Raw genomic sequence first — 27,791 nt, 5'->3', positions numbered from 1 at the left:
TATCATTTGAAAAGAAGCTGTATGGCTCTATATATTGTTACATTCAATGATGGTGGAAAGAGGAAAATTAGTGTTTCCTATAAGTGAGGTGTCTCCTCTAGTGAATACATGGGTGGCCAAAACACACAATACACAAGTAGATTTAATGCCCATGGATCTTTCGCTCTGTTGGGACAGAATATGCTAGTTCCTTGGATGCTTTTACATTTAGTTTTTCATGTCAATGTTCATGCTTTAAATCAATATTATAAGAGCATTTGGGTTGTGTAATGAAACATCTAATCTATGAAGTTCAGTTAAACAGTCTTTCTCTTGAAATACAAGCAACACATTAGTCAGAGAAGTTCCCAAAAGCCAATCTCACAGTGTTGTGTACTTTTGTGTACCAAAGTAAAGTGATTCATGGTACCATTGAAGCGGTAGCCTGGTATTCCTATAAAAGATGTTGGGAGTTATTTGGCCCTATAACCATGTCAGAGAGGTAATTAAACCATACCTCAGTAAATAGGAACACTTTGAGTCATCCATCAAATAGATTTGGGATGTGCCTTCCATTCCACAGCATGAGACATTTATTTCAATGTTATTCTCTGGTAGCTAATTATATTCAATATGCTTTAACGATATCCAATTCTATGTTCCTACTAATTATTTCATATTACGATCAACCACAAACCTGTGAAATGGAAGGGATATTAAAAGGGGCATTTGGATTGTGGTAACAGTGTTGGTCCTGAAGCCAAGGTCAAATATGAACTGTATATTTCTTTATGCGAGGCTATGTTTCCCTCACTGTGTGGGAAAGTTTAATCTTACTGGACCTACAGTAGATGGATTTTCTCCCCCGACTCTTTGAATTATTGCCATTGAAGAATTCCTCATGCTTAATAATATTGTTTAAATTTAATGGGGCCTTTTACAGCTTGATTACCACTAGAAAGCCACTCACACATTGTTTTTCAAGAACAGAATTGTATTTCTGCATCCAGCTGAGTAAATGGCAAGACTGGCATTTTATTCCAACATCGATACAAAAAAGAAAATCAATGTAGCCTTATGCTGTGCTATTCATCAGGCATAACCACCAGGAATTAATCCATTACTGTGGTCATTGTTTCAATCACACCATTTCAATTCACACCATTTATTATGGTACATTTTTCATTCAACCTTGTACCAAACAAAACCCATTCCCTGGACTCAACACTGATAGAAACATAGGTGCTATCTAGAACCTAAATGGGTTCTTTGGCTGTCCCCATAGGAGAATCCTTTGAAGAACCCTTTTTTGTTTGAGGTAAAACTATTTGGGGTTCCATGTAGATCCTTTTCCACAGAGGGTTCTACATGGAACCCAAAATGGATCTACCTGGAACCAAAAAAGGGTTATCCTATGGGGACAGCCGAATAACCCTTTCGGAACTAATTTTTTTCTAAGAGTGCAGGGAAATACTTTTAAGCGTTTTACAACTGAGTTGAAGGAAATGAAAGTGTATCAAAGCTTCAACTGAAAACTGAAATTAGGCTTCAAAATGCTTTTCGTAATGTTTCAGGCCTTCATTATCTCGCTGTAAATAGTCTTTTTTTGGTCTCTTCTTGAACTTCCTATATATATAACTCTTATTTTAATTGAATGTGATATCTTTAGTTTTTTTTGCTATGTATTTGTATGTTTTATGTGGACCCCGGGATAGTGTAGCTGCTGCATGTGCAGTAGCTAATGGGGATCCTAATAAACTCAACTAAACTGATTATTATGAAAAGCAAACTTTTTTCCAAATCAGATGCTTAAAGTTAATCACAAATATGAAGAAAAACCAGCAACAACAACATCTCTGCTTTCCACTACTATGACCTCTGTCAATGTGGAAGCAGATCTATTGCCTTCAGCTGACTCTTTGGCAGGCTTGTTGTCTCCTACGGCACACTAAATCTGATTTGACAATTTCACAGATCCCAGAGCAGCTGCTCCTCTTTATTAACCACATGTTACCTTCATTATCCACTCGTTTTTAGCTCCGCTTTGCATGGAGGTGCTCACAAGCATGTTCATAGCTGTGACTGTGGGGTTTAGAGGGCCTTTAAATGTTGTTATGAGCACTGACTTGGTGCGATTAAGAACTGATGCAAGGGAGAGCGATTGATGAATAATTCCACATTTACATGTTGTGACACTCATGGAATATAAAAATTTAAACAACAACAATAACTCTGGTACAAGTCTAACCCCAATAAATTCCAAGGAGAACAACAAAAACACCACAAAAACAACATCTGAGGTAATAATACAAGTCACACATTACATTTAAAGATGTATGAACTGTAATCAACCACATCAGTTCAGTTCAAAATACTTTTTCCAACAACAGTGCCAACTGAAGAATTATCCACTTCACAATCACTTGAAACGTTGCAAGTTGTCGTTATAGAGATTCTGGATTGGAAAAAAGACAAAACACAATAAGTCATGAGTCACTAACATGAACCTTCTATTTCAACAACAACTTTAACATCATGGGCAAAACATTTTCAATGTATCCTTCTTTATAGAGAAAGACCTAACTAAAGTGGTTCTTTACAGGGCAGTTTAGCTGAATTGTTTCCTCAGATCAGAAGCCTCTGCTGCCATCTCCTCCTCTGTTCTCCACCTGGAAGGGACGTCCTCACTCTCACGGTCATGCTTCTGGAGCTGCATATAAATACATCACATAGTCCTTTACGTTACTTTACTAAATGTCTACTAAACAGAGGCTACTAGTTCATGAATAAACACATGTATACACAGACTTACCCGCACGTATGCACATGCATAGTCACCTGTTTACCTCAGTAACTGGAGGGAGAAATTGACAAAATTCCTTCGAGTATGCACCATAATAAAAAATAAAAAACTGTGAATAAAAAACTGTTTCAATGTAGCAGAATAAACAAAGTTGTTGACCGGGTGTTAGCAGAAACATTAGCACTCAATAGTCTCTGTACACTTGACTGTTCCACCAGATTATAGAATATAAAAGATGATGCCCAGTGGAACTGGGTCACTGGTGAAATTACATGAAATGCACAAAACAAAAACAACGACAACCTCACTCCTCATTTAGTCTTTTCAGACACAATCAGAGTTGAGGTTTAAAATATAAACGTCTCGCCCTTCCAACAAGGCAAACAAGAGGAACACATGATGGTTAATTGAGAATAGCCATGGAGGGGAAATTGTATGACTGTGACAGATTCTGACACCCGTGCCTGTGGTTGCTGTTTTTGTAACATTCATAGATTTAGAGGGAAACGATGTACTTCATCACACTAATGCCTCCCCCAGGACAGATGGGCTGACATTCTGAAGTTTGGGAGGTGTCTTCATTTTAACTGCCAGGGGGGGTTGTTTATAATGTAAAGCCACATGCAATACATACCCTCTCCCAACCATAAAAGCCACAACAGCACGGGGTGGTTTCCAACTGCTAAGGCTTCACATTGGGATCTGTCATATGTGGCTGTAGTTTAGATGATGTTAAGATGCAGGAAAGCCCTCAAGGCTAGTATACAGTGTTCAGAATGAGATGTCTTTCAAGCCACACAAAATAAATAAACATAAACAGTGCAGAAAGTTTGCACTGGTTGGTGATATTGATTTTTATGTCCTTGAGTTATTTTCACAGCACATCTAACATGTTTGTGGCATGCTTGGTTAGTCTAGGTAAAAAAAGATGCAATAAAAATACCCACCAGTTGAAGATAGCTACTGTAACAGCACGGCACAGAGAGGGATGTTTTATGTTCTCAGAGAGCTAGGCAGTAAAATGATTCAACATGTAATAGATTTCAATGTTTCCCCGCTTCCTCTCTAAACCGTCTGGAAGCTAAAACACCAGGGGGTCATTATTTCAATACATCTTCTCCTTCCAACACTGACAAGCACTGTTCTGTTTTGTTGCATATTCTTTTTCTTTATATGCGCAAACAGAATATGACCCTGGCTTGAAAGCTTGTCGGATTGGGTCCTGTGGAAAGCAGGAGATAGCCAGTTGGAACATGAGGACATGGGGGTCATCTCTCTAGCGCCCTTGGGAGTCATGCTAGTCCCTCTTCTAGGCTAGGCTGGACCCTCTGCCTGTTCATGTGGGTTATCTGAGACCACACCAACACACTGCTCAAACCCCAGACAAACCTTATCTCAGACCATCACACTGTATTAGGATCTAGTCCATTTACCTCACAGGACATGGTTACAGCAACTGGAGGATGACATTTTGTTGGAAAGGAGTTAAGGGGGGGAGTGGTGGGGTTGGATGGAGTCAGAGATTTTCAAGCTTCAAAAGTTGAACTGAAATGGCTTTGTAGGCTCACGTAATCCCATAAGATGTTACAATGTATTTCAAGCGTAGAAAACTCACATCAACATCGTATTTCGCTGTAAGCAAAGGAATGGGGGAAGGAAAGATATGTCTTTCTGATGTTGAAGCTTTTCTTTTTCTGGTAGAAAATTCATTCACAGTAAGATGAATTGCACACAGTTTTAGTAAGGCATTGTCAACTTATCAGAGATTTATAATGCATGCAGTAAGTGTAAGGTGCCTCACTAGGACGAGGTAGGTGCAGGAGTCAGGAGCAGGAGAGCACTGAGGTCCAAATAGTCAAATATTTATTTGGAAGTCCAAAACACAACAAAACTGGTCAGGAAACAAACCCAATGAAGGCGCCCAACAAAACAGGAACTCGACGTGACAACAGGAGGAAAAAACTACTCCTAAATAAATCACAACGGCACAAACGACCGTGAGAATAGCCCGTGGCGCAATCTAGCACACGCACCAAACAAACACAGAAATTATCCGGCACAAAATAACAGCAGGCAACGAGGTTAATAAACCCACATAAATTAACTAAATAGAACACAGGTGTAAGAAACAGACAGACACAAACGAAAAAGAAAAATGGATCGGTGGAAGCTAGTAGGCCGGCGACGACGACCGCCGAGCACCTCCCGAACAGGGAGAGGAGCCACCTTCGGTGGAAGTCGTGACAGTAAGTCACATCATTTGTCCCAAATTGATTTTCATGGGGACATTATGTATTTATGGAGCTCAAATATATTGTTTCCTTGCAACACAAAATTCCAGCTGACACTTCAGATTATGTCATTAGAGACACTAACATTGCAAATTAGCCCTGCGCTGGTGACCAGCCTCTAAACATTTACTTGGGCCTCAGACATCATATTATATCAAGGCAGAACACTAAAATAAGCCTAAATTGTTCTCCTTTTACTTAACAGTGTTGATTCATGGGGCAAACATATATTGAGTAAAAGCTGAATTGACAACAGCATGGAAAACTGAAGAATTGCAGAACAATTGCTAATAGCATGCAATGTAATCATGTAATATTAACAAAGACTTGTCTTTGACTTTACCTGAATAATCATCAGGCTCATCAAGACTTAATCAAGGATTTTTGTTCTCAATCTAAAAATCCCCCACACAAATGCTAGTGCAACAACTGTTATGTCATCGAACTTTGCAGTGCTAATTGAGTCTCTTTGAGAAAATACAAAGCACCGAAAAACAATAACTACTCCTTCAAGTAAGACATTGTTTTTGCTGAAAATGCATGGGGTATGGTAGCCTTCTTACAATATCTCTTCTTGGAATTGGTTTTTCCAGTATGTTGTAAACTGCAACATTCATACAATGTAAGTTCTTCATAGTTCATTATACTGTTGAAAACAAGTTCCTTCACTTGTACATTATAAGATCTCAGCATGTCCAAGATAACAGCAGCATAATTAGCAGCATGGTGTGTGTGTGTGTGTGTGTGTGTGTGTGTGTGTGTGTGTGTGTGTGTGTGTGTGTGTGTGTGTGTGTGTGTGTGTGTGTGTGTGTGTGTGTGTGTGTGTGTGTGTGTGTGTGTGTGTGTGTGTGTGTGTGTGTGTGTGTGTGTGTGTGTATGCATTTAGAGCAGGTCTTCCTGCTGTTTCTCTGAGAGAAGGGAAAGCCGATCCCCTTGTGTCCTCACTAGCAGCTGTGCGGATGTCCAAACACGCACTGGTGTGTGAGAGCGCGTGTGTGTGCAGAAAACCTGTTAATACTTTCAGCGACAAACGTGCCCATGAATATTAATGCTGGAGATGACTCGCAACATGGCCACAAACATCTGTAGGTACAGTACAGTAGCTGGCTAGCTGTCTCACAGTGTGTCAAAGAGCTAATGCAGCAACTGTCTATTCACATTGGCGGGAGCAGCATGTGTGAATTATCCCTCCCATGGTGGCTTTTAATGTATCAATTTATGCCCTTATTAAAGACAGATTTGGAGCCAAGGAACATAATGGTTTTGTTTGAGCTCCTTAACATTTAACACAGCACTCCAGTGAAAGGAGACACACCTCCGCTATCAGCATGGCTTTTCACTAAGGTACTCTGGCATACATGCCATGGCATTACAATGTCACGCTAGAGGTCATCTAATAATTACATGTGAACAAAAAGGACTTCAGAGGATAAGCTTTTGCTCTCAGCACAAAGACATCCTACTCATTAAATATTTTGTCACACCCAATTTACTCATAAATGGAAGTTTGTGGAATTCAAATTCCTCCGGGTGCGTCAAGGCTTCTGAATAAATAAGGAAAACTGGGTTTTCTGAGTAACATACACTACCAGTCAAAAGTTTTAGAACACTTACTCATTCAAGGGTTTTTCTTTATTTTTAGTCATCAATACTATGAAATAACACATACAGAATCATGTAGTAACCAAAAAAGTGTTAAACAAATCAAATATATTTTGTTTGAGATTCTTCAAATAGCCATCCTTTGCGTTGTTGAGAGATTTGCACACTCTTGGTATTCTCTCAACCAGCTTCATGCGGTAGTCGCCTGGAATTAATTTCAATTAACAGGTGTGCCTTGTTAAAAGTTAATTTGTGCAATTTCTTTCCTTCTTAATGTATTTGAGCCAATCAGTTGTGTTGTGACAAGATAGGGGGGGTATACAGAAGATAGCCAGCCCTATTTGGTTAAAGACCAAGTCTGTATTATGTCAAGAACAGCTCAAATAAGTAAAGAGAAACAACAGTCCATCATTATTTTAAGACATGAAGGTCAATCAATACGGAACATTTCAAGAACTTATAACGTTTCTTCAAGTTCAGTAGCAAAAATCATCAAGCGCTGTGATGAAACTGGCTCTCATGAGGACCCCCACAGGAAAGGAAGTCCCAGCGTTACCTCTGCTGCAGAGGATAAGTTCATTAGAGTTACCAGCCTCAGATTGCAGCCCAAATAAATACTTCACAGAGTTCAAGTAACAGACACATCTCAACATCAACTGTTCAGAAGAAAATGTGTGAATCAGGGCTTCGTGATCAAATTTCTGCAAAGAAACCACTACTCAAGGACACCAATAAGAAGAAGAGACTTGCTTGGGCCAAGAAACACGAGCAATGGAATTAGATCGATATAAATTTGTCCTTTGGTCTGGAGTCCAAATTTGAAATGTTTGGTTTCAACCGCCATATCTTTGTGAGACGCGGTGTGGGTGAACGGATGATCTCTGCATGTGTATTTCCCACTGTAAAGCATGGAGGCGGAGGTGTGATGGTGTGGGGTTGCATTGCTGGTGACAGTCTGTGATTTATTTAGAATTCAATGCACACTACCAGCATGGCTACCACAGCATTCTGCCATCCCATCTGGTTTGGGCTTAGTGGGACTACCATTTGTTTCTCAACAGGACAAAGACCCAACACACCTCCAGGCTGTGTAAGAGCTATTTTATTTGTTTAACACTTTTTTGGTTACTACATAATTCAATATGTGTTATTTCATATTTTTGATGTCCTCACTATTATTCTGCAAAGTAGAAAAAGTCAAATGAAGAGAAACCCTTGAATGAGTAGGTTTCTAAATGTTTGACCAGTAGTGTATGTCAATACAGAAAAAATAAAAACATCTAACAAATCCACCAACATATTTACACAAGATTCAGGACCCAGACCTCTTCATCCCCCATACAATTCAAATATCTAGTTATGTTTATTGAGTTATTGATAATTCATGGTTCTAGTCTCAGCCTCCCATTGAATCTTGGAGACCATGATAGGAATGGTAGATGCAAGTGCATATCTTTTAATCTCCACTGGTAATTACCTTTGGCAATCAGTTTCTGCAAGGCACATTTCCATTCATTGGTTTGTATTTTCAATAGGGTGAATGATGATTTCACATGAGATGACTACTGTAGCTCAACTCTTGTACCATTCAATTTCACTACTAACTCTCTCAGATTGATTCTATTATGTTGGGTTTTCAAGATATGTTTGGATTAGGGTTGCAAAACTACCGGTAATTTCCAAAAGTTACCGGAATCTTCAGTCATTTCGGCAATTAACTGAAAATCTATGGCAATCTATCATAACTTTGGTAATTTATACTTGAATAACTTGTATAAAATGTATTCATATATAGTATATCTTTTTAAACATCTGTGTCCATATTGTCCATGAGTTTCTAGTAGATAGAACATATGGTTCAAGAGAAAAAAGCCTAATTAATGAAAAAAAAGCATCAAATCAACAATGGCATTAATTTCAATGAACTCTGCAATTCTTCCAACTATTGACTTTTCTTCACAACTGCCACCAGTTTGATGCCAAAACATTGACAAAAAATACATGTTGATACATTTGAAGTGTGTAAAAATATATAGAAAGGATATTTCATGCTGAAACCCTCATATTTAACACTAATGGTATTCACTAAGTTGATGGTTTATATTTAGGATAATATTTTACAGCCTTGTCATTCCCACATTTTTTTAAAATCATTATTTCATATATTTTACATGTGATAAGGCCACACAGAGGGCCAGGGATAAATACAGACACCTGTGATAATCTGAAGTACCCAAAAGAGCCACTAGATGTCTTGTGATAGATCATTGAAAGATACCAAAATTATGGTAGTTTACTGACAAAATTCGAAAGTTTCAAGCAACTTTTGAAGTTACCCTCTCTTTGCGACCCTAGTTTGGATACATTGGTATGACAAATCGCGCTATTGGCAGCTTATTGAAAACATTTGGCAATTATTGTGTTTTTGTTAAAATATTACACAGCATCCGTGCCATAGACAAATTGTTGTCAGTAAACAAACTGCCAAAATCCTAATTAAAATATACACTGTAGCCTGAACCATATTCAATTTGCTATCAAGACAGTTGCAGTAGGCGTGGCAGGTTGTACGAAACAATCAAACTACATTTTAAGTTAACATTAGACAATGAAGTTAAGAAGTAAAGTGTAACACTAGAGATTGCACTATGGCATCAGGCTTGCGAAACAGTAAAAGCTGGCCCACCCAAGTAAAGAAAACAATTTACAACTGTACCATAGTGTCTTATTACAAGCTACACAGGGACAAATTGTATGACAGCGACAAAGAGTAAGTACTAACTAGGATTCATGAATGATATAAAACAAAAGGAGAAATGTTAAATATGAATGATAATCTAGACTAGTGTCAAACCCTGATCTGTTTCACCTGTCTGTGCTTGGCTACACCCCCCCCCAGATGTCACCCATCTTCCCCATTATCCCCAGTGTATTTATACCTGTGTTCTCTCTTTGTCACACCACACTGGATTATTGACCTCTGCCTGCCCTGACCCTAAGACTGCCTGCAGTTCTGTGCCCTTTGGACTGGATTACTGACCTCTGCCTGCCCTGACCCTAAAACTGCCTGCAGTTCTGTGCCCTTTGGACTGGATTATTGACCTCTGCCTGTCCTGACCCTAAGACTGCCTGCAGTTCTGTGCCCTTTGGACTGGATTATTGACCTCTGCCTGCCCTGACCCTAAGACTGCCTGCAGTTCTGTGCCCTTTGGACTGGATTATTGACCTCTGCCTGCCCTGACCCTAAGACTGCCTGCAGTTCTGTGCCCTTTGGACTGGATTACTGACCTCTGCCTGCCCTGACCCTAAGACTGCCTGCAGTTCTGTGCCCTTTGGACTGGATTACTGACCTCTGCCTGCCCTGACCCTAAGACTGCCTGCAGTTCTGTGCCCTTTGGACTGGATTACTGACCTCTGCCTGCCCTGACCCTAAGACTGCCTGCAGTTCTGTTCCCTTTGGACTGGATTACTGACCTCTGCCTGCCCTGACCCTAAGACTGCCTGCAGTTCTGTGCCCTTTGGACTGGATTACTGACCTCTGCCTGCCCTTGACCTGTCGTTTGCCTTCTAGTAATAAAGTTGTGTTACTTTGACACTGTCTGCATCTAGGTCTTCCCTAAAATGTGATAACTAGATATGGTTGCCAGAGGCAAGGATATTACACATTCCTCCAAACCATAATATTTGAATTGCGCTGCCTCCTTGAACGATGCAGGGTGGTGGCTACTTGTAGGAGTTAGTGTGGCAGCATGGGGGCAGCAGTGTTGGGTAATAGTATGCTGAAGCCTCTTACATCAGAAACAAATAGACTGTACAGTATATGCATTCCACAACTAACATCAGTTGTGTGCATATAACTTCCAAACTGTCCAACTTATTTTAATTAAATGAATGTGTGATTATAGAAATTAATATGCAACCATCCCATATTAGTCAGTTGGTTTGAACAAGGTGTTTACAGTGCTCTACATACAATTTCAAATCAAAACACATTTTTATTTGTCACATACACATGGTTAGCAGATGTTAATGCGAGTGTAGCGAAATGCTTGTGCTTCTAGTTCCGACAATGCAGTAATAACCAACAAGTAATCTAACTAACAATTCCTAAACTACTGTCTTATACACAGTGTAAGGGGATAAAGAATATGTACATAAGGATATATGAATGAGTGATGGTACAGAGCAGCATAGGCAAGATACAGTAGATGGTATCGAGTACAGTATATACATATAAGATGAGTATGTAAACAAAGTGGCATAGTGGCAATTTGTGGCAATTTGCATCAAATATGAAGATTCTATTCCTTATGTATTTTTCCAAGCTTCACTGATTCTACCTTCTGTTTGGTTTGTCAGTCACATATTCTGGCCAACAGTAAAAACCCAGGAGACAGAGAGAGACAGAGAGAGAGGAGAACTTCACACAACCACAGTAAGAACAGATTGCCCTAGCTTCTCTCCTCCTGTCTTTCCTCTGTGACTGAAGCCATCTTGATGGCATGTAAAAACATTTCAGCAGCTGGTGCGGTAATTACCCAACAAAAATAATATTCCCCAGATTTAAAAAAAAATACCCTTTTTCTGACAGGCTGTCAAACACGCGCCTCTATTCTCAGACACACTGATTAAAGCTCGAGAGGTTCTGTGATGCGGACCCGTCAGACGTTTCGAGAGAACACATGCAGAGATTCTATTGGCTTCCTTTTTGGCCACCTTCCCCGTACACTTGTGTTCCCCTGCTGAGACCGTCATAGGAGGGGCTCAGCACACGGCCTGTCGTTGAGAGAAGCCAGCTTTCATATGAGATCTCAGGTTCAGTCTGCAGACTGCACTCAAACTACAGTAGAGTACAGTCACATGTTGCCAGAGAGAGGGCTCATGAGACACCCATGAGAGAGAGAGGGGTGTGTGTGGGGCTAGGGAGGAGAAGACATGGCACAGCTAAGGATTACCCTGGTGAGATGTTCTAGTTTGGTTGAGTCACATAATCTCAACTAGAGTACATGCATGAAATGATTTATGAATCATAGAAACATACAGCACAGTATAATGCATTATATGATTATGCCAAGAGTTGGCATTTGGACAATTATTATGGACAATATCTGTTTATCACAGCATGGTGGATAGCTGGAAGACGCTACACTGCCTTTTGAATGCACTTTATGATTCGAGTCTTTCTGTGATCAAATTTCAGGGAAAAATATAAATCCATTCAAATGTCTTAACAATCTCAATGGGGAAATCAATTGTTGCCGATACAATGTTATTCTTCAATGCACTGTATAGTAGGCATATGTACTGTAATGGAGGTGAAGAGACCCTGATAGTATAGTTATGTATAGCTATGAGGCCATAAAAAGAGCCTATAGCTCTTTCAGAACAATCAGGGATCCATCTCAAAGTCAAGCAGGTAATATCATATTGCACACAGAGAGCAGAATCAGACTTGATTAACCCCTGGTAACCCCATGTTCTCTTGTGGGGACTCTGTGTCATAGCACATGCAGGGCAGGACCTCATAAGTCAGACAGGACATCCTTTCATTAAGCACTGACCTCAGGGTCAGCGGGGTCGCCGTGACCTCAGAGTGATCCATGGTTTTACCAGAGAGGAGACCGATAACGAGCCATCTGTAGAAACTGTATGTCAGGGATCATCATTTAGATTCAGCCACAAGCCAATTTTTTCTTGAGCGGATGGTCGGGGGACTGGAACATAATTTGTATACTGCAAATTGACTACCAGAAGCCCAAACATACATAATATTTGACTAAAAAATGAGACTGGGTGACTTAAAGAAATGACAACTGGGCTGTTCCTCAAACTGACTTCTTTATCCTTCTCTCTTTCCATCCTTCATTGTCTTTACTAGAACATCATGTCTCATATTGTGTCCTACCTGACTCCTTGATCATTTTGTTGGTAATGGTGAAATACTATTTCATGTACATGGCTTTGCACCTCGAATCACAACAACCTCTCAACAGTCATGTCAGCACATCATGTAATTACTTTTTGCTTGATTGAAAGTCGCTATTTTTCTTGTTGTTCAATTTATTTCCATAACCGCAGGGTAGACCTGGTGTATTTCATAGTTTGATGACATTTTCCAAGATGGCATATTTCCAAGATAAGAAAAAGTTACTGTTTTAAGTACTGATGTGATTAACTTACACATTCACCCAAAGTTGTGACGTTTTAAACCAGAACAAGTAGTGCTGTTGAATGATAGATACATGGTTAACCACATGTTCAGTTTGACTAGAACACCTCATCTCTGCTGTCACATCCAACCTGGATCGATATTTGGTTTTAAATGCAGACGAGAGAACTGAATCCAGCTTCACACAGATATGAGCTGGAGAAGGGTACTATGAGTTTTAATGCTCAGAGGGAGACGGCAAGTTTTTCCCCTTCGAATAAGAACCAAAACTCCTCCTTAGTGACCCTTGAATGCGTTGTCTGCAGCATTCAGTCACATGACAGCTCGATCAACAGTTCGATTTCACTTACCGGCATGTCAACTGGATCACAGTCAAACGGATTCGGAAGTAGGTCCCAAAGTGCTCTTCTAAGCACTGAAGGTGAGCAGTCATCCCTCGTGTAGGACACTTATTGACGCTGTTTTCTGTTAGAAACATGCACAGCGGAGGAAAGGGGGCATGGATCTCTTTTAAAAGACTCTCTATTAAGAATTCTTTCCTCTGAATCCACTGATTTGGTCACTCATCTGTAGAATGCTTTTCTATTTCCCCTGCAGGCTTGCGTTCAGTTCGTTCAGTTTCCCAAATATGTCTGTTACATACAGTAGGTAAGGAGACCATTTTTTTTTTCATTACACATAGTTTTGCGAAAAAGTGTGCTCGCAGTGGATGTGGTTTGATGTAGTTTACATCCAAAATTACCTGCTGCAGTATATCTCTGAGTTCTGTGCTCAGCTCTTTTGCCGCCAGTTGCTCTCAGTGTATCACACAATGTGTCCATATGGCAGAGGGAGACACATTCATAACTAGAGTGCAGAGGCCTGTCTGCCGTCCCGCCATAGATTGAGCCTCATCTGTGCAAAAGCCAACCATTCGATCCCATGGGATCTGTTTTTCGTCAATATAGCCACGCAGCACACTGAACATCACCTGTGCCGTTTCATGCTCGAGAATTGTGAGACAAAACAATATGTCCTCGTGAATAGCATCCCCCGACATGTATTGAAAAGTAAAGTCAATGCATGGGCATCGCAGCCCGCACAGCTAACGTCCATTTGGAAAGCATAAGCTGGGGAGTTTTTGTGTCATTCAGAGTTCCCTCTTGATTGCTAGCACACATTCTTTGTTTAAAAGTGTTATCTGACAAAGGTATTGATGTGAGTTTCTGTGCCTCTGCCTCCCCACACATTTTCACAATATCAATTGCGGCTGGTAATACTGTGTGTTTTCGTACGGTAGCGGGTCTAGCCATTCACCAAGGGAATGATTCAAGTGCAAAAGTCAAGTGCGTCCTTTTCCCATGATCTTACGGCACTCTCTGGTTGAATTTCATCTTTTAAATTTGATTAAGTTTCACTTAGATTTTTAAGGTTAACCACATTACAATGATTTTGAGATACAAAAATGATTTGTATATATATATTTTTTCTCTGGATTTTGGAAATTCTCCCAGGACCCCATTTTCATATCAGGCAACCCCACATGGGGTCACGACCCCTTGTTTGGAAACCGCTGGACTAAAACAAGCATTGCTTCAAGCACACAATGATGCACAGCAGTAGCTTTGGACAATACAAACATTCAGTTTCGGGACCCAGATAGAGACATCAGTACTGAAATTGTACGGAGTGGCAGTCATGTTAGTCAAAGAATAGACTGTCAACCCTCTACTCAGAGGTCTCCTCCTTCAGGCAATTTCAGGCTCACAGCCTGACGAAAGAGAGAACCCTTCATTGTGTTTAGTTTTTTTTAAATCCGACAGCTCAATTAAACTCCATCAAACAGAATCTCTAAACCCTCGGACTGTTTTATTAATTTGTCTCTTTCTGGATTCCCCTTATTGATTAAAGGGATAAAACCCACATGATACCAACTTCAGGCACCCTAGGATGAATGGTTAAAGAGGCATGCCCCATTTGACACATGGTAACAGATGACTATTACCATCACTTCAGCCACATCTCCCACTGTGGAGACACCATCCCTGTGATGTTCTGATTCCCAGGACAGGAGAACAGGTACTCTGTGGAAAACCTGCAGCTAATATGTTTCAATGCCCTTATCAGGAGGGGGTAACATTTGCTATGGACAGGCTTTGATGGAACTAATGAATGAAGTGATGTTTGAGTGCTATTCAAATGGGCTGTCACGGCCATCGTTCAAGGAAGACCAAAGCGCAGCGTGGTGAGCATACATTTTCTTTTATTTGTTAAAATGTCGCCAACAAAACAAGAAATAACAAAAACGACCGTGAAGCTTACAAGGGCTATAGTACCTCTAACAAAGACAACTTTGTTAGAAAGAGGCTGCCTAAGTATGATTCCCAATCAGAGACAACGATAGACAGCTGTCCCTGATTGAGAACCATACCCGGCCACTGTGGTGGCGTTTCTGACCCCAGACTGGGGACCCTCTGTGCGGGCCCAAGACTGGAGGCCGTCGCTGGAGGCTCCGGACTGGAGGCCGTCATTGGAGGTTTTGTGCCATGACTCCTCACTGGAGGCTTCGTGCCATGGATCATCACTGGAGGCTTCGTGCCATGGATCATGACTGGAGGCTTCGTGCCATGGATCATCACTGGAGGCTTCGTGCCATGGATCATGACTGGAGGCTTCGTGCCATGGATCATCACTGGGGGCTTCTTGCCATGGATCATCACTGGAGGCTTCGTGCCATGGATCATCACTGGAGGCTTCGTGCCATGGGTCATCACTGGAGACTTTGTGCCATGGGTCATCACTGGAGGCTTCTTGCCATGGATCATCACTGGAGGCTTTGTGCCATGATTCATCACTGGAGGCTTTGTGCCATGGATCATCACTGGAGACTTCTTACCATGGATCATCACTGGAGGCTTCTTGCCATGGGTCATCACTGGAGGCTTCTTGCCATGGATCATCACTGGAGGCTTTGTGCCATGATTCATCACTGGAGGCTTCGTGCCATGGATCATCACTGGAGACTTCTTACCATGGATCATCACTGGAGGCTTCTTGCCATGGATCATCACTGGAGGCTTCTTGCCATGGATCATCACTGGAGGCTTTGTGCCATGGATCATCACTGGAGTGAGGAGATGGGCAGACATATAGGAGGCCTGGTTCTGGGAGCAGGCACAGGACTCACCAGGCTGGGGAGACATACAGGAGGCTTGGTTCTTGGCGGAGGCACCGGATACACTGGGCCGTGGAGGCGCACTGGAGGTCTCAGGCGTAGAGCCTGCACAACCCGTCCTGGCTGGATGGTTATCTTCGCCCTGCAAATGCGGGGCGCTGGCACAGGACGCACTGGGCTGTGCAGACGCATCGGAGATACAGTGTGCAGAACCGGCGCAGGATATCCTGGGCCGAAGAGACGCACTAGGAAGTTCTGTCACGGCCGTCGTTCAATAAAGACCAAAGCGCAGCGTGGTGAGCATACATTTTATTTTATTTGTTAAAATGTCGCCAACAAAACAAGAAATAACAAAAACGACCGTGAAGATTACAAAGGCTATAGTACCTCTAACAAAGACAACTTCCCACAATGACAAAAGGGAAAAAGGGTGCCTTAGTATGATTCCCAATCAGAGACAACAATAGACGGCTGTCCCTGATTGAGAACCATACCCGGCCAAAACATAGAAATACAAAAACATAGAAAATAGAAAGCCCACCCAAATCACACCCTGACCAAACCAACTAGAGACATAAAAAGGCTCTCTAAGGTCAGGGCGTGACATGGGCACTGAAAATATTCTTATACTGAACACAGTTTATATATTTTTTAACAGAATAAACTTCTGATATTGTGATTAATTGAGATGCATTTTAATGTTATTTATTCACTGTGAACACTCTTCTTCCAACAATACAAATGGTTTACCTATTTCGGTGGAAAAATAAGTTTAATGCCTCATAATCAGGAGGATGGTGGGAAATGCTGCCCTGTCATCAAATCAAATCTAATTGTATTTGTCACATGCGCCGAATACAACAGGTGTAGGTAGACCTTACCGTGAAATGTCATCTGACCACTCCCTCTCTCTGTCCCGTAATCTGACCACTCTTTCTCTCTGTCCCATCATCTGACCACTCTCTCCCCCTGTCCCGTCATCTGACCTCTCCCCCTGTCCCGTCATCTGACCACTCCCTCTCTCTGTCCCGTAATCTGACAACTCTCTCTCTATCCTGTCATCTGACCACTCCCTCTCTCTGTCCCGTCATCTGACCTCTCCCCTGTCCCGTCATCTGTCCCTCTCTCTGTCCCGTCATCTGACCACTCCCCCTCTCTGTCCCGTAATCTGACCACTCTTTCTCTCTGTCCCATCATCTGACCACTCTCTCCCCCTGTCCCGTCATCTGACCTCTCCCCCTGTCCCGTCATCTGACCACTCCCTCTCTCTGTCCCGTAATCTGACAACTCTCTCTCTATCCCGTCATCTGACCACTCCCTCTCTCTGTCCCATCATCTGACCACTCCCTCTCTCTGTCCCGTAATCTGACCACTCTTTCTCTCTGTCCCATCATCTGACCACTCTCTCCCCCTGTCCCGTCATCTGACCTCTCCCCTGTCCCATCATCTGACCACTCCCTCTCTCTGTCCCGTAATCTGACAACTCTCCCCCTGTCCCATCATCTGACCTATCCCCCTGTCCCGTCATCTGACCACTCCCTCTCTCTGTCCCGTAATCTGACCACTCTTTCTCTCTGTCCCGTCATCTGACCACTCCCTCTCTCTGTCCCGTAATATGACCACTCTCTCCCCCTGTCCCGTCATCTGACCACTCCCTCTCTCTGTCCCGTAATCTGACAACTCTCTCTTTATCCCGTCATCTGACCACTCCCTCTCTCTGTCCCATCATCTGACCACTCTCTCCCCCTGTACCGTCATCTGACAACTCTCTCTCTATCCCGTCATCTGACCACTCCCTCTCTCTCTCTCTCTCTGTCCCATCATCTGACCACTCTCTCTCTCTGTCCCATCATCTGACCACTCCCTCTCTCTGTCCCATCATCTGACCACTCCCTCTCTCTGTCCTGTTATCTGACCACTCTCTTTCTCTTTCCTGTCATCTGACCACTCTCTCTCTCTCTCCCTCTGTCCTGTCATCTGACCACTCTCTCCCGTCATCTGACCACTCTCTCCCTCTGTCCCGTCATCTGTCCACTCTCTCACTCTCTCTCTCTCTCTCTCTCTCTCTATTCCGTCATCTGACCACTCTCTCTCTCTCTCTCTCTCTCTCTCTCTCTATTCCGTCATCTGACCACTCTCTCTCTCTATCCAGTCATCTGACCCCTCTCTCTCTCTCTATCCCGTCATCTGACATCTCTCTCCCTCTCTCTCTCTCTCTCTCTCTCTATCCAGTCATCTGACCACTCTCTCTTTCTCTCTGTATTATCTCTCCCTGTATTTCTCTCAGATCATACACTCGCTGTCTTTCTTACAATCCATATTAAACAGGAACCTGGCCTGGAATCCTCTCTGTGTTGAAGTAATGATTTGTGCTCCCAGAAAGTTGCCTGTCACCATAACTGTCATTTACTTTAGCAGTAAGCTACTCCTCAGAGGGACTGGATTACCTAGACAGACAGACAGTCAATCTGGCCTCTCACTGAACTCTCTCAAGATGCCACGTTGATTTTAGAATCTCATTTAGGCCTGCCATCATTTATTCACGGTTTGCAGGTAATGTTTTGAAAATGTAAAACGTCGCTACTTAATGAGCCAAGAGTTTCCTGTCTTAATATAAAATGATCAACTGTCAAATCGAGTTGTAAAATAACACATTGTGACAGAACAAATACACAGACTAGAAATCGTGTTTCTGGCTCAGTGACAAGCAAGGACATTACAATTATTCCCCCCACAAAAACATCCTCCCGTGACAAAACTTAGTGAACAGAAGTTAGGTACATATGCAAATACACAATGACTTTAGAATACGCACAGTAAGTTAATGAGGAGAACTCTTTGCTACTATATCCCCGTCCTCATGGAGAGCTTGGTTATTTCAGTAGTGTGGGCTAGAGGCCAGCTCTTGTGAGGAGGAGGGATTGGGAAGGGAGGAGAGTGGTCCCTGGACTGGGCCCTCTGGATAGTGACAGGGGCTCTCAGTGGATTGCTGGACAATCTGGTGTGTGTCACAACAACCTGCCGCCCTTCTTGGCCCATGAAAACTAATTACTCAGCGTGACAACTTATATTGCTCTCCTTTTTTCTCCAGCCCTCCCTCTGAGAAGCTAGCAGGACAACTTTTGCAGTGGTTTGGTAAATGGGGACATAGCTACTACAGGAACCCACAGGTGCTAATTGAGCCAGTGCTGGTTCTTGGTGCTCACTTCCCTTTCCACCTTTCAGCAAAGGCACCAGTAATAACATTGAAGTTGTGCCCTTCCTGTGATACACTACATGACCAAAATTATGTGGACACCTGCTTGTCGAACATCTCATTCCAAAATCATGGGCATTAATATGGAGTTGGTCTCCCCCTTGCTGGTATATTAGACTCCACTCTTCTGGGAAGGATTTCCACTAGATGTTGGAACATTGCTGCGGGGACTTGCTTTCATTCAGCCACAAGGCCATTAGTGAGATCGGGCACTGATGTTGGGCAATTAGACCTGGCTCGCAATTGGCGTTCCAATTCATCCCAAAGGTGTTGGATGGGGTTGAGGTCAGTAAATTTCTTCCGCACCAATCTTGACAAACCATTTCTGTATGGACCTCGCATTGCGCACAGGGGCATAGTCATGCTGAAACAGGAAAGGGCCTTCCCCAAACTGTCGCCACAAAGTTGGAAGCAAAGAATTGTCTAGAACGTCATAGTACAGTATGCTATAGCGTTAAGATTTCCCTTCACTGGAATTAAGGGGCCCAGCCCGATCCATGAAAAACTGCCCCAGACCATTATTCCTCATCCACCAAACTTTACAGTTGGCACTATGCATTGGGGCAGGTAGAGTTCTCCTGGCATCCGACAAATCCAGATTCGTCCGTCGGACTGCCAGTAAAGCTTGATTCATCACTCCAGAGAACGTGTTTCAACTGCTCCAGAGTCCAATGGCGGCAAGTTTTACACCACTCCAGCTGACGCTTGGCATTGCACATGGTGATTTCAGGCTTGTATGCCGCTGCTCATGCATGGAAACCTATTTCATGAAGCTCCCGACGAACAGTTCTTGTGCTGACGTTGCTTTCAGAGGCAGTTTGGAACTTGGTAGTGAGTGTTGCAACCAAGGAGAGACGCTCTACGCACTTCGCACTCGGCGGTCCCACTCTGTTAGCTTGTGTGGCCTACCACTTCGCGGCTGAGCCATTGTTGCTCCTAGACATTTCCACTTCACAATAACAGCACTTACAGTTGACCGGGACAGCTCTAGCAGGACAGAAATTTGACGAACTGACTTGTTGGAAAGGTGGCATCCTATGGCTGTGCCACGTTGAAAGTCACTGAGCTCTTCATTACAAGCCATTCCACTGCCAATGTTTGTCTATGGAGATTGCTTGGCCGTGTGCTCAATTTTATACACCTGTCAGCAATGGAGTGTCCACATATCTTAAGGTCTTAACTCCTGACACACCTGTGCTGCCCTGCACATCCAATCTTTCTATTTGGCACTTAGACTGTCTGTTTTCTTCACAGAAAAGGTATGTCACAATAAAAGTTTTTTTTAAAGCAGTAATAGCTGAATAGAAAGGCTGAGTGCAATGACTAAAATTGCGGGGACACACATGCACACGCACGAACACCCACATGCACACAAACGCACAATTACATTTACAACAGCTTGCAGTCATACTAGGCCCAATGCGTTTGCTGAAAGAGCTAAATACAGGACCGCAAGGGGTTACATTGTTCTGAAAATCTATGTTAACCTCCTGCACTTGTAATTTGCATAATAATATCAAACACTTTGCAGACACAGCTTAACATATTGAAGCACTACTTACGGTTGTGTGGGCACACAGTTTGTAATATCTTGCTGTACAGCAGCGCTAATGCCTGGGTCCTTATATAAGTCAACCTGACATATTTTAGATGATAAAATATTCACATCAGTTATTGTCTCCAAGACGACATGATTGTGCATGGCATTTAATGATCCCAAATTCAAAACCCTGCAATTATGAACCAACAAACCAATGAATTGTATTAATGTAATATTAATCTACAGAGTTATCTACAGAATGTACCTTAATATTGTTATTACGGTACATTTAAAATTCTTAACATTCTCTAAAGGAGTCTTGCTGAGAATAATGTATTCAACTGCAAAAATGAGGAAACAGCTTTGCCCTTCCCAATCAAGATAGAAATGATCTTAAATTGACCACTAATGGACTACAAAAGCCAAGTTTACAGCACATTTAGGTGATGATAAAGAAACTCTAAGAGCTGCTATTAAGATTGACATTTGAGTTTGACGTTCATTTTTGCAATGACATGCTTGAATAGCTGTGGTGATGGAAAAGCAGGATAAACACCAGATGTCCACACAGATGACGCTTTTCCCGGGAAGAGAGCTCAGTGCATTTGTGGGTATATTAGAGGGAAATCAACACTGCCTGCTTGTGTACGTACTCTATCTTTAATGATCTCCACCAGGAGAGAGTGGCTGCCTCCTAAATGACTTGCGTTTGAACAGAAGGGATTTGATCAGCACACTACAATAGCGACTGAAGTGCCACAAAGCTGCTGTCAATAGTAAAAAATAAAAATCTTTAACTCTAACTCACGAGAGGAATCACATCTCATGCTAATCTCTTGACAGGTACAATGTTCAAAAAATATGCAGCTGAGTGATGCGGGTGTGGCCGTAAAGTTAACTTTGTCCACCCTCAAGGCACAGGCGGCCGGTGGCACCTTAATTGGGGAGGATGGGCTCATAGTAATGGCTGGAACGGAATAAATGGAATGATATTGAACACATCAAACACACGGTTTCCATGTGTTTGATACCATTTCATTCACTCCATTACAGCCATTATTATGAGAAATCCTCCCCTCAGCAGCCTCCTGTGCCTCATGGTAGCTTGGCCTTGGCGTTGGAGATCAAATACAGCCCCAGTAAACAAGCAACAGCTGCTGTTGTCAAAGAAAACCATCACAGAGTGAAAACTTTTTAAATTCAAGATATTTCTTGTGTAAATAAGAAATGAGACCGATATAATGGAGCAAGGCTGATATCGAAACCTACTGTTGTCAGTTATGCCATTGTCACTTTATTACAGCAAACATTAACATTGTCAAGTGGGAAAGACTCACTCTATTGCAGCGGTCTACGACGTCTGGGACAAATCTTCACGCCATTTGCATAAATCATGCATTTACCGTATGTCAATGAGAGATTTGCGTTAAAGTTCAAATGACATTTGCACATCTCAAGCAGCTGACTCCACAGACCTCATAACTCATCTGTATCATTCATCTGGTTTACAGGAGAGGGTCTGGTTAGGTCACCTTGGACTGCACCAACATAACCCCCTACTCTACTCTATATCACCCATGTTGATTGCTTAAGCAGGCTCAATTGTCCTTCTATATGATTTCAAAGTCGGGTGACTGGGTGACTGATGGCTGACTGATAACAGGTATCATGTATGAACCAATTTAAGAGGAACAAGACTTAAAAAATAACTCTGGTACGTTTTGAGGCATGTAGTAGGGACGTCTGCAGGGCAATGCAATTGATGTACCCCCTTTTTTTTGTGTAAATCTCAAAGCAACAGAGCAAACATCACCCAGAGCTGTATATTCTGAAGTGTAAGCATTTAAAGGTCGCTACCACAGTGCTTCCAACACACCAAAGAGCACGGATTACATTAAACTCATGAAAAAATAACCACCTAATTAAGTAATTAATGGGAGAAATCAAAGGGACCTTTAACAAACTGAACTAAAAACATGTTGTGCTCTTGGCTCTTATTATTAACAGACTCTGGTTCCTTCATGATAGACCATGATCTGTCAGATAGCAATAGCAGTGATGTTAGAACTGAGGTACAGTTCCCTTGTATAAAATGAAACAGCTGTCAGATTAATGTGAGATCAAACAAAGCGCTAACAACAAACCTCTGTCAACTGTCACATGCTGTATTTTGTAGCCTGTTAAGTAAATTAGTCAAGAGAAAAAATGTTGCAGTAGCAATGTCAAACATTTTGACAACAATACTACTGTCTACTGACTTTTATATTGTGCACCTTGTTTTTCATAGAGTTAGCAGCATCGTCCTCTCTAGATAAATAGCAAACACTGTGGAGTCAATATAACAGCCAAATATATCACCATAGCATAGAATCTGACTGCATTGAAACAATCCAGACTTTCAATTACTGCATTTTTGAAAGGATAATCATTACCATTTTCTTCATGTTAAAATTCAGGGATGAACCCAAATGCACACCACTACATAAAACTAGTAATTGGGAATAATTATGTTATTTCCCCCTCTGAATAGTCTGTGTGGGCGGTTATGGTGTTCCTCTTATTAGACACTGGACTGTCTCTCTCCCCTTAACATTCACCTTTCCTGCACTGAGGGGGTGGTTCTGAGGGGGTGGTTCTATGCCTCCCTGCCTTTTTTCTCTCCCCCTTCAACAAATAACTAAACATATGAAAAATATATGAAACAAAAGTATGGTATTCTGTCCCTCCAAACTGAACTCCGAGAGTCACATTTCATATCCTTGGAAGAATAATGAAAGGCGGAATAAAATGACTCACAATGCTTGTAGCAGATTTGAATACAGTAAACACTGTGGAAATGGTGTGTTTTTCCAAATTCATTTTGGACTTGATATACCATCTGCTTAAAATGTAACTGTTATTTTGCGAGGTGCTGTTGAGGGGACAAAGGCTGTCATATTGATTTCACCTTAATACCACAGATAACAAGTTATTGTGTGATCTCTGTTCTTACATTTTCACAACCTATCAAATATTTAAAAGAACAAAATAATTTAAACTCTTTGAAGTAATTTACATCATTTTTACTTTTATAAAAATAACAGTGCTGCTTATGCAATGTCTCCCTATTGTCTTTTTCAGATTTAATTGTATATTTAATGCTACATTCATATTCCATATCATTTTAAACTCTCCCTGAATACTCAATGATAAATGAGTATTCTCTAAGTGTCAGCAGCAGGAAATATTCTGCTAAGAGCTGCACATTACTAACAGTAAGACTTTGCTCAGGAGAGTTGACTGTTATAACACATTACTAACAGTAAGACTTTGTTAAGGAGAGTTGACTGTTATAACACATTACTAACAGTAAGACTTTTCTCAGGAGAGTTGACTGTTATAACACATTACTAACAGTAAGACTTTGCTCAGGAGAGTTGACTGTTATAACACATTACTAACAGTAAGACTTTTCTCAGGAGAGTTGACTGTTATAACACATTACTAACAGTAAGACTTTGCTCAGGAGAGTTGACTGTTATAACACATTACTAACAGTAAGACTTTTTTGCTCAGGAGAGTTGACTGTTATAACACATTACTAACAGTAAGACTTTGCTCAGGAGAGTTGACTGTTATAACACATTACTAACAGTAAGACTTTGTTCAGGAGAGTTGACTGTTATAACACATTACTAACAGTAAGACTTTGCTCAGGAGAGTTGACTGTTATAACACATTACTAACAGTAAGACTTTGTTAAGGAGAGTTGACTGTTATAACACATTACTAACAGTAAGACTTTGTTCAGGAGAGTTGACTGTTATAACACATTACTAACAGTAAGACTTTGTTAAGGAGAGTTGACTGTTATAACACATTACTAACAGTAAGACTTTGTTAAGGAGAGTTGACTGTTATAACACATTACTAACAGTAAGACTTTGATAAGGTGAGTTGACTGTTATAACACATTACTAACAGTAAGACTTTGTTAAGGAGAGTTGACTGTTATAACACATTACTAACAGTAAGACTTTGCTCAGGAGAGTTGACTGTTATAACACATTACTAACAGTAAGACTTTGCTCAGGAGAGTTGACTGTTATAACACATTACTAACAGTAAGACTTTGCTCAGGAGAGTTGACTGTTATAACACATTACTAACAGTAAGACTTTGCTCAGGAGAGTTGACTGTTATAACACATTACTAACAGTAAGACTTTGCTCAGGAGAGTTGACTGTTATAACACATTACTAACAGTAAGACTTTGTAAGACTTTGCAGGAGAGTTGACTGTTATAACACATTACTAACAGTAAGACTTTGCTCAGGAGAGTTGACTGTTATAACACATTACTAACAGTAAGACTTTTCTCAGGAGAGTTGACTGTTATAACACATTACTAACAGTAAGACTTTGATAAGGAGAGTTGACTGTTATAACACATTACTAACAGTAAGACTTTGCTCAGGAGAGTTGACTGTTATAACACATTACTAACAGTAAGACTTTTAACACATTACTAACAGTAAGACTTTGCTCAGGAGAGTTGACTGTTATAACAGACTTTGAGAGTTGACTGTTATAACACATTACTAACAGTAAGACTTTGCTCAGGAGAGTTGACTGTTATAACACATTACTAACAGTAAGACTTTGCTAAGGTGAGTTGACTGTTATAACACATTACTAACAGTAAGACTTTGCTCAGGAGAGTTGACTGTTATAACACATTACTAACAGTAAGACTTTGCTCAGGAGAGTTGACTGTTATAACACATTACTAACAGTAAGACTTTGATAAGGTGAGTTGACTGTTATAACACATTACTAACAGTAAGACTTTGATAAGGTGAGTTGACTGTTATAACACATTACTAACAGTAAGACGTTGCTAAGGAGAGTTGACTGTTATAACACATTACTAACAGTAAGACTTTGCTCAGGAGAGTTGACTGTTATAACACATTACTAACAGTAAGACTTTGCTCAGGAGAGTTGACTGTTATAACACATTACTAACAGTAAGACTTTGCTGTTATAACACATTACTAACAGTAAGACTTTGTTTGACTGTTATAACACATTACTAACAGTAAGACTTTGCTCAGGAGAGTTGACTGTTATAACACATTACTAACAGTAAGACTTTTCTCAGGAGAGTTGACTGTTATAACACATTACTAACAGTAAGACTTTGCTCAGGAGAGTTGACTGTTATAACACATTACTAACAGTAAGACTTTGCTCAGGAGAGTTGACTGTTATAACACATTACTAACAGTAAGACTTTGTTAAGGAGAGTTGACTGTTATAACACATTACTAACAGTAAGACTTTGCTCAGGAGAGTTGACTGTTATAACACATTACTAACAGTAAGACTTTTCTCAGGAGAGTTGACTGTTATAACACATTACTAACAGTAAGACTTTGCTCAGGAGAGTTGACTGTTATAACACATTACTAACAGTAAGACTTTGCTCAGGAGAGTTGACTGTTATAACACATTACTAACAGTAAGACTTTGCTCAGGAGAGTTGACTGTTATAACACATTACTAACAGTAAGACTTTGCTCAGGAGAGTTGACTGTTATAACACATTACTAACAGTAAGACTTTGCTAAGGTGAGTTGACTGTTATAACACATTACTAACAGTAAGACTTTGTTAAGGAGAGTTGACTGTTATAACACATTACTAACAGTAAGACTTTGCTAAGGTGAGTTGACTGTTATAACACATTACTAACAGTAAGACTTTGCTCAGGAGAGTTGACTGTTATAACACATTACTAACAGTAAGACTTTGTTAAGGACTGAGTTGACTGTTATAACACATTACTAACAGTAAGACTTTGCTCAGGAGAGTTGACTGTTATAACACATTACTAACAGTAAGACTTTGCTCAGGAGAGTTGACTGCTATAACACATTACTAACAGTAAGACTTTGCTCAGGAGAGTTGACTGTTATAACACATTACTAACAGTAAGACTTTTCTCAGGAGAGTTGACTGTTATAACACATTACTAACAGTAAGACTTTGCTCAGGAGAGTTGACTGTTATAACACATTACTAACAGTAAGACTTTGATAAGGTGAGTTGACTGTTATAACACATTACTAACAGTAAGACTTTGCTCAGGAGAGTTGACTGTTATAACACATTACTAACAGTAAGACTTTGATAAGGTGAGTTGACTGTTATAACACATTACTAACAGTAAGACTTTGATAAGGTGAGTTGACTGTTATAACACATTACTAACAGTAAGACGTTGCTAAGGAGAGTTGACTGTTATAACACATTACTAACAGTAAGACTTTGTTAAGGTGAGTTGACTGTTATAACACATTACTAACAGTAAGACGTTGCTAAGGAGAGTTGTGACCGCTATAACACATTACTAAAAGTTACACGTTGCTAAGGAGAGTTGTGACTGCTATAACACATTACTAACAGTAAGATGTTGCTAAGGAGAGTTGTGACTGCTATAACACATTACTAACAGTAAGATGTTGCTAAGGAGAGTTGTGACCGCTATAACACATTACTAAAAGTTTGACGTTGCTAAGGAGAGTTGTGACTGCTATAACACATTACTAACAGTAAGACGTTGCTAAGGAGAGTTGTGACCGCTATAACACATTACTAAAAGTTAGACGTTGCTAAGGAGAGTTGTGACTGCTATAACACATTACTAACAGTAAGACGTTGCTAAGGAGAGTTGTGACCGCTATAACACATTACTAACAGTAAGACGTTGCTAAGGAGAGTTGTGACCGCTATAACACATTACTAACAGTAAGACGTTGCTAAGGAGAGTTGTGACCGCTAAAACACAGCCAGGTAAAAAAAAAAGGCCACTTCCCGATGGACATCTCAAATAAGAGCTGTCAGAACATCGATGAGTACATTTAGAGGAAGTTGTTTAGTTATTAAGCGGCATTGATTTTGTAGTCTGAATCACACACTCTCTACTTCTGTGAGTATTCACAACAGATCTCTC

At 41.0% G+C, this 27,791-nt stretch overlaps 1 protein-coding gene across 3 annotated transcripts in view; it reads right to left on the bottom strand.

Annotated features, from left to right (window-relative positions):
• Positions 1–990: 990 nt before the first annotated feature.
• fhit (fragile histidine triad diadenosine triphosphatase) overlaps positions 991–27,791 on the bottom strand; it is a 305,934-nt gene continuing 279,133 nt past the window's right edge. For 2 of the 3 annotated variants that reach the window (XM_035777527.2, XM_035777528.2), the window contains 2 exons: positions 2,580–2,689; positions 991–2,434 (listed from right to left, as the gene is read on the bottom strand). In XM_035777527.2, the coding sequence (XP_035633420.1) occupies positions 2,588–2,689 (102 nt within the window). In that variant the 3' untranslated portion in view covers positions 991–2,434; positions 2,580–2,587. Of the gene's footprint in view, positions 2,435–2,563; positions 2,690–27,791 lie in introns of all 3 variants that reach the window. The other variant, XM_035777529.2, reaches the window with a different exon arrangement.

This window comes from Oncorhynchus keta, chromosome 10 (genome assembly GCF_023373465.1).
Source record: "Oncorhynchus keta strain PuntledgeMale-10-30-2019 chromosome 10, Oket_V2, whole genome shotgun sequence".
NCBI classification, from domain to species: Eukaryota; Metazoa; Chordata; class Actinopteri; order Salmoniformes; family Salmonidae; genus Oncorhynchus; species Oncorhynchus keta.
Note: the sequence above shows the minus strand (reverse complement) of the source record. Positions and strands in the feature narration are given on the sequence as shown.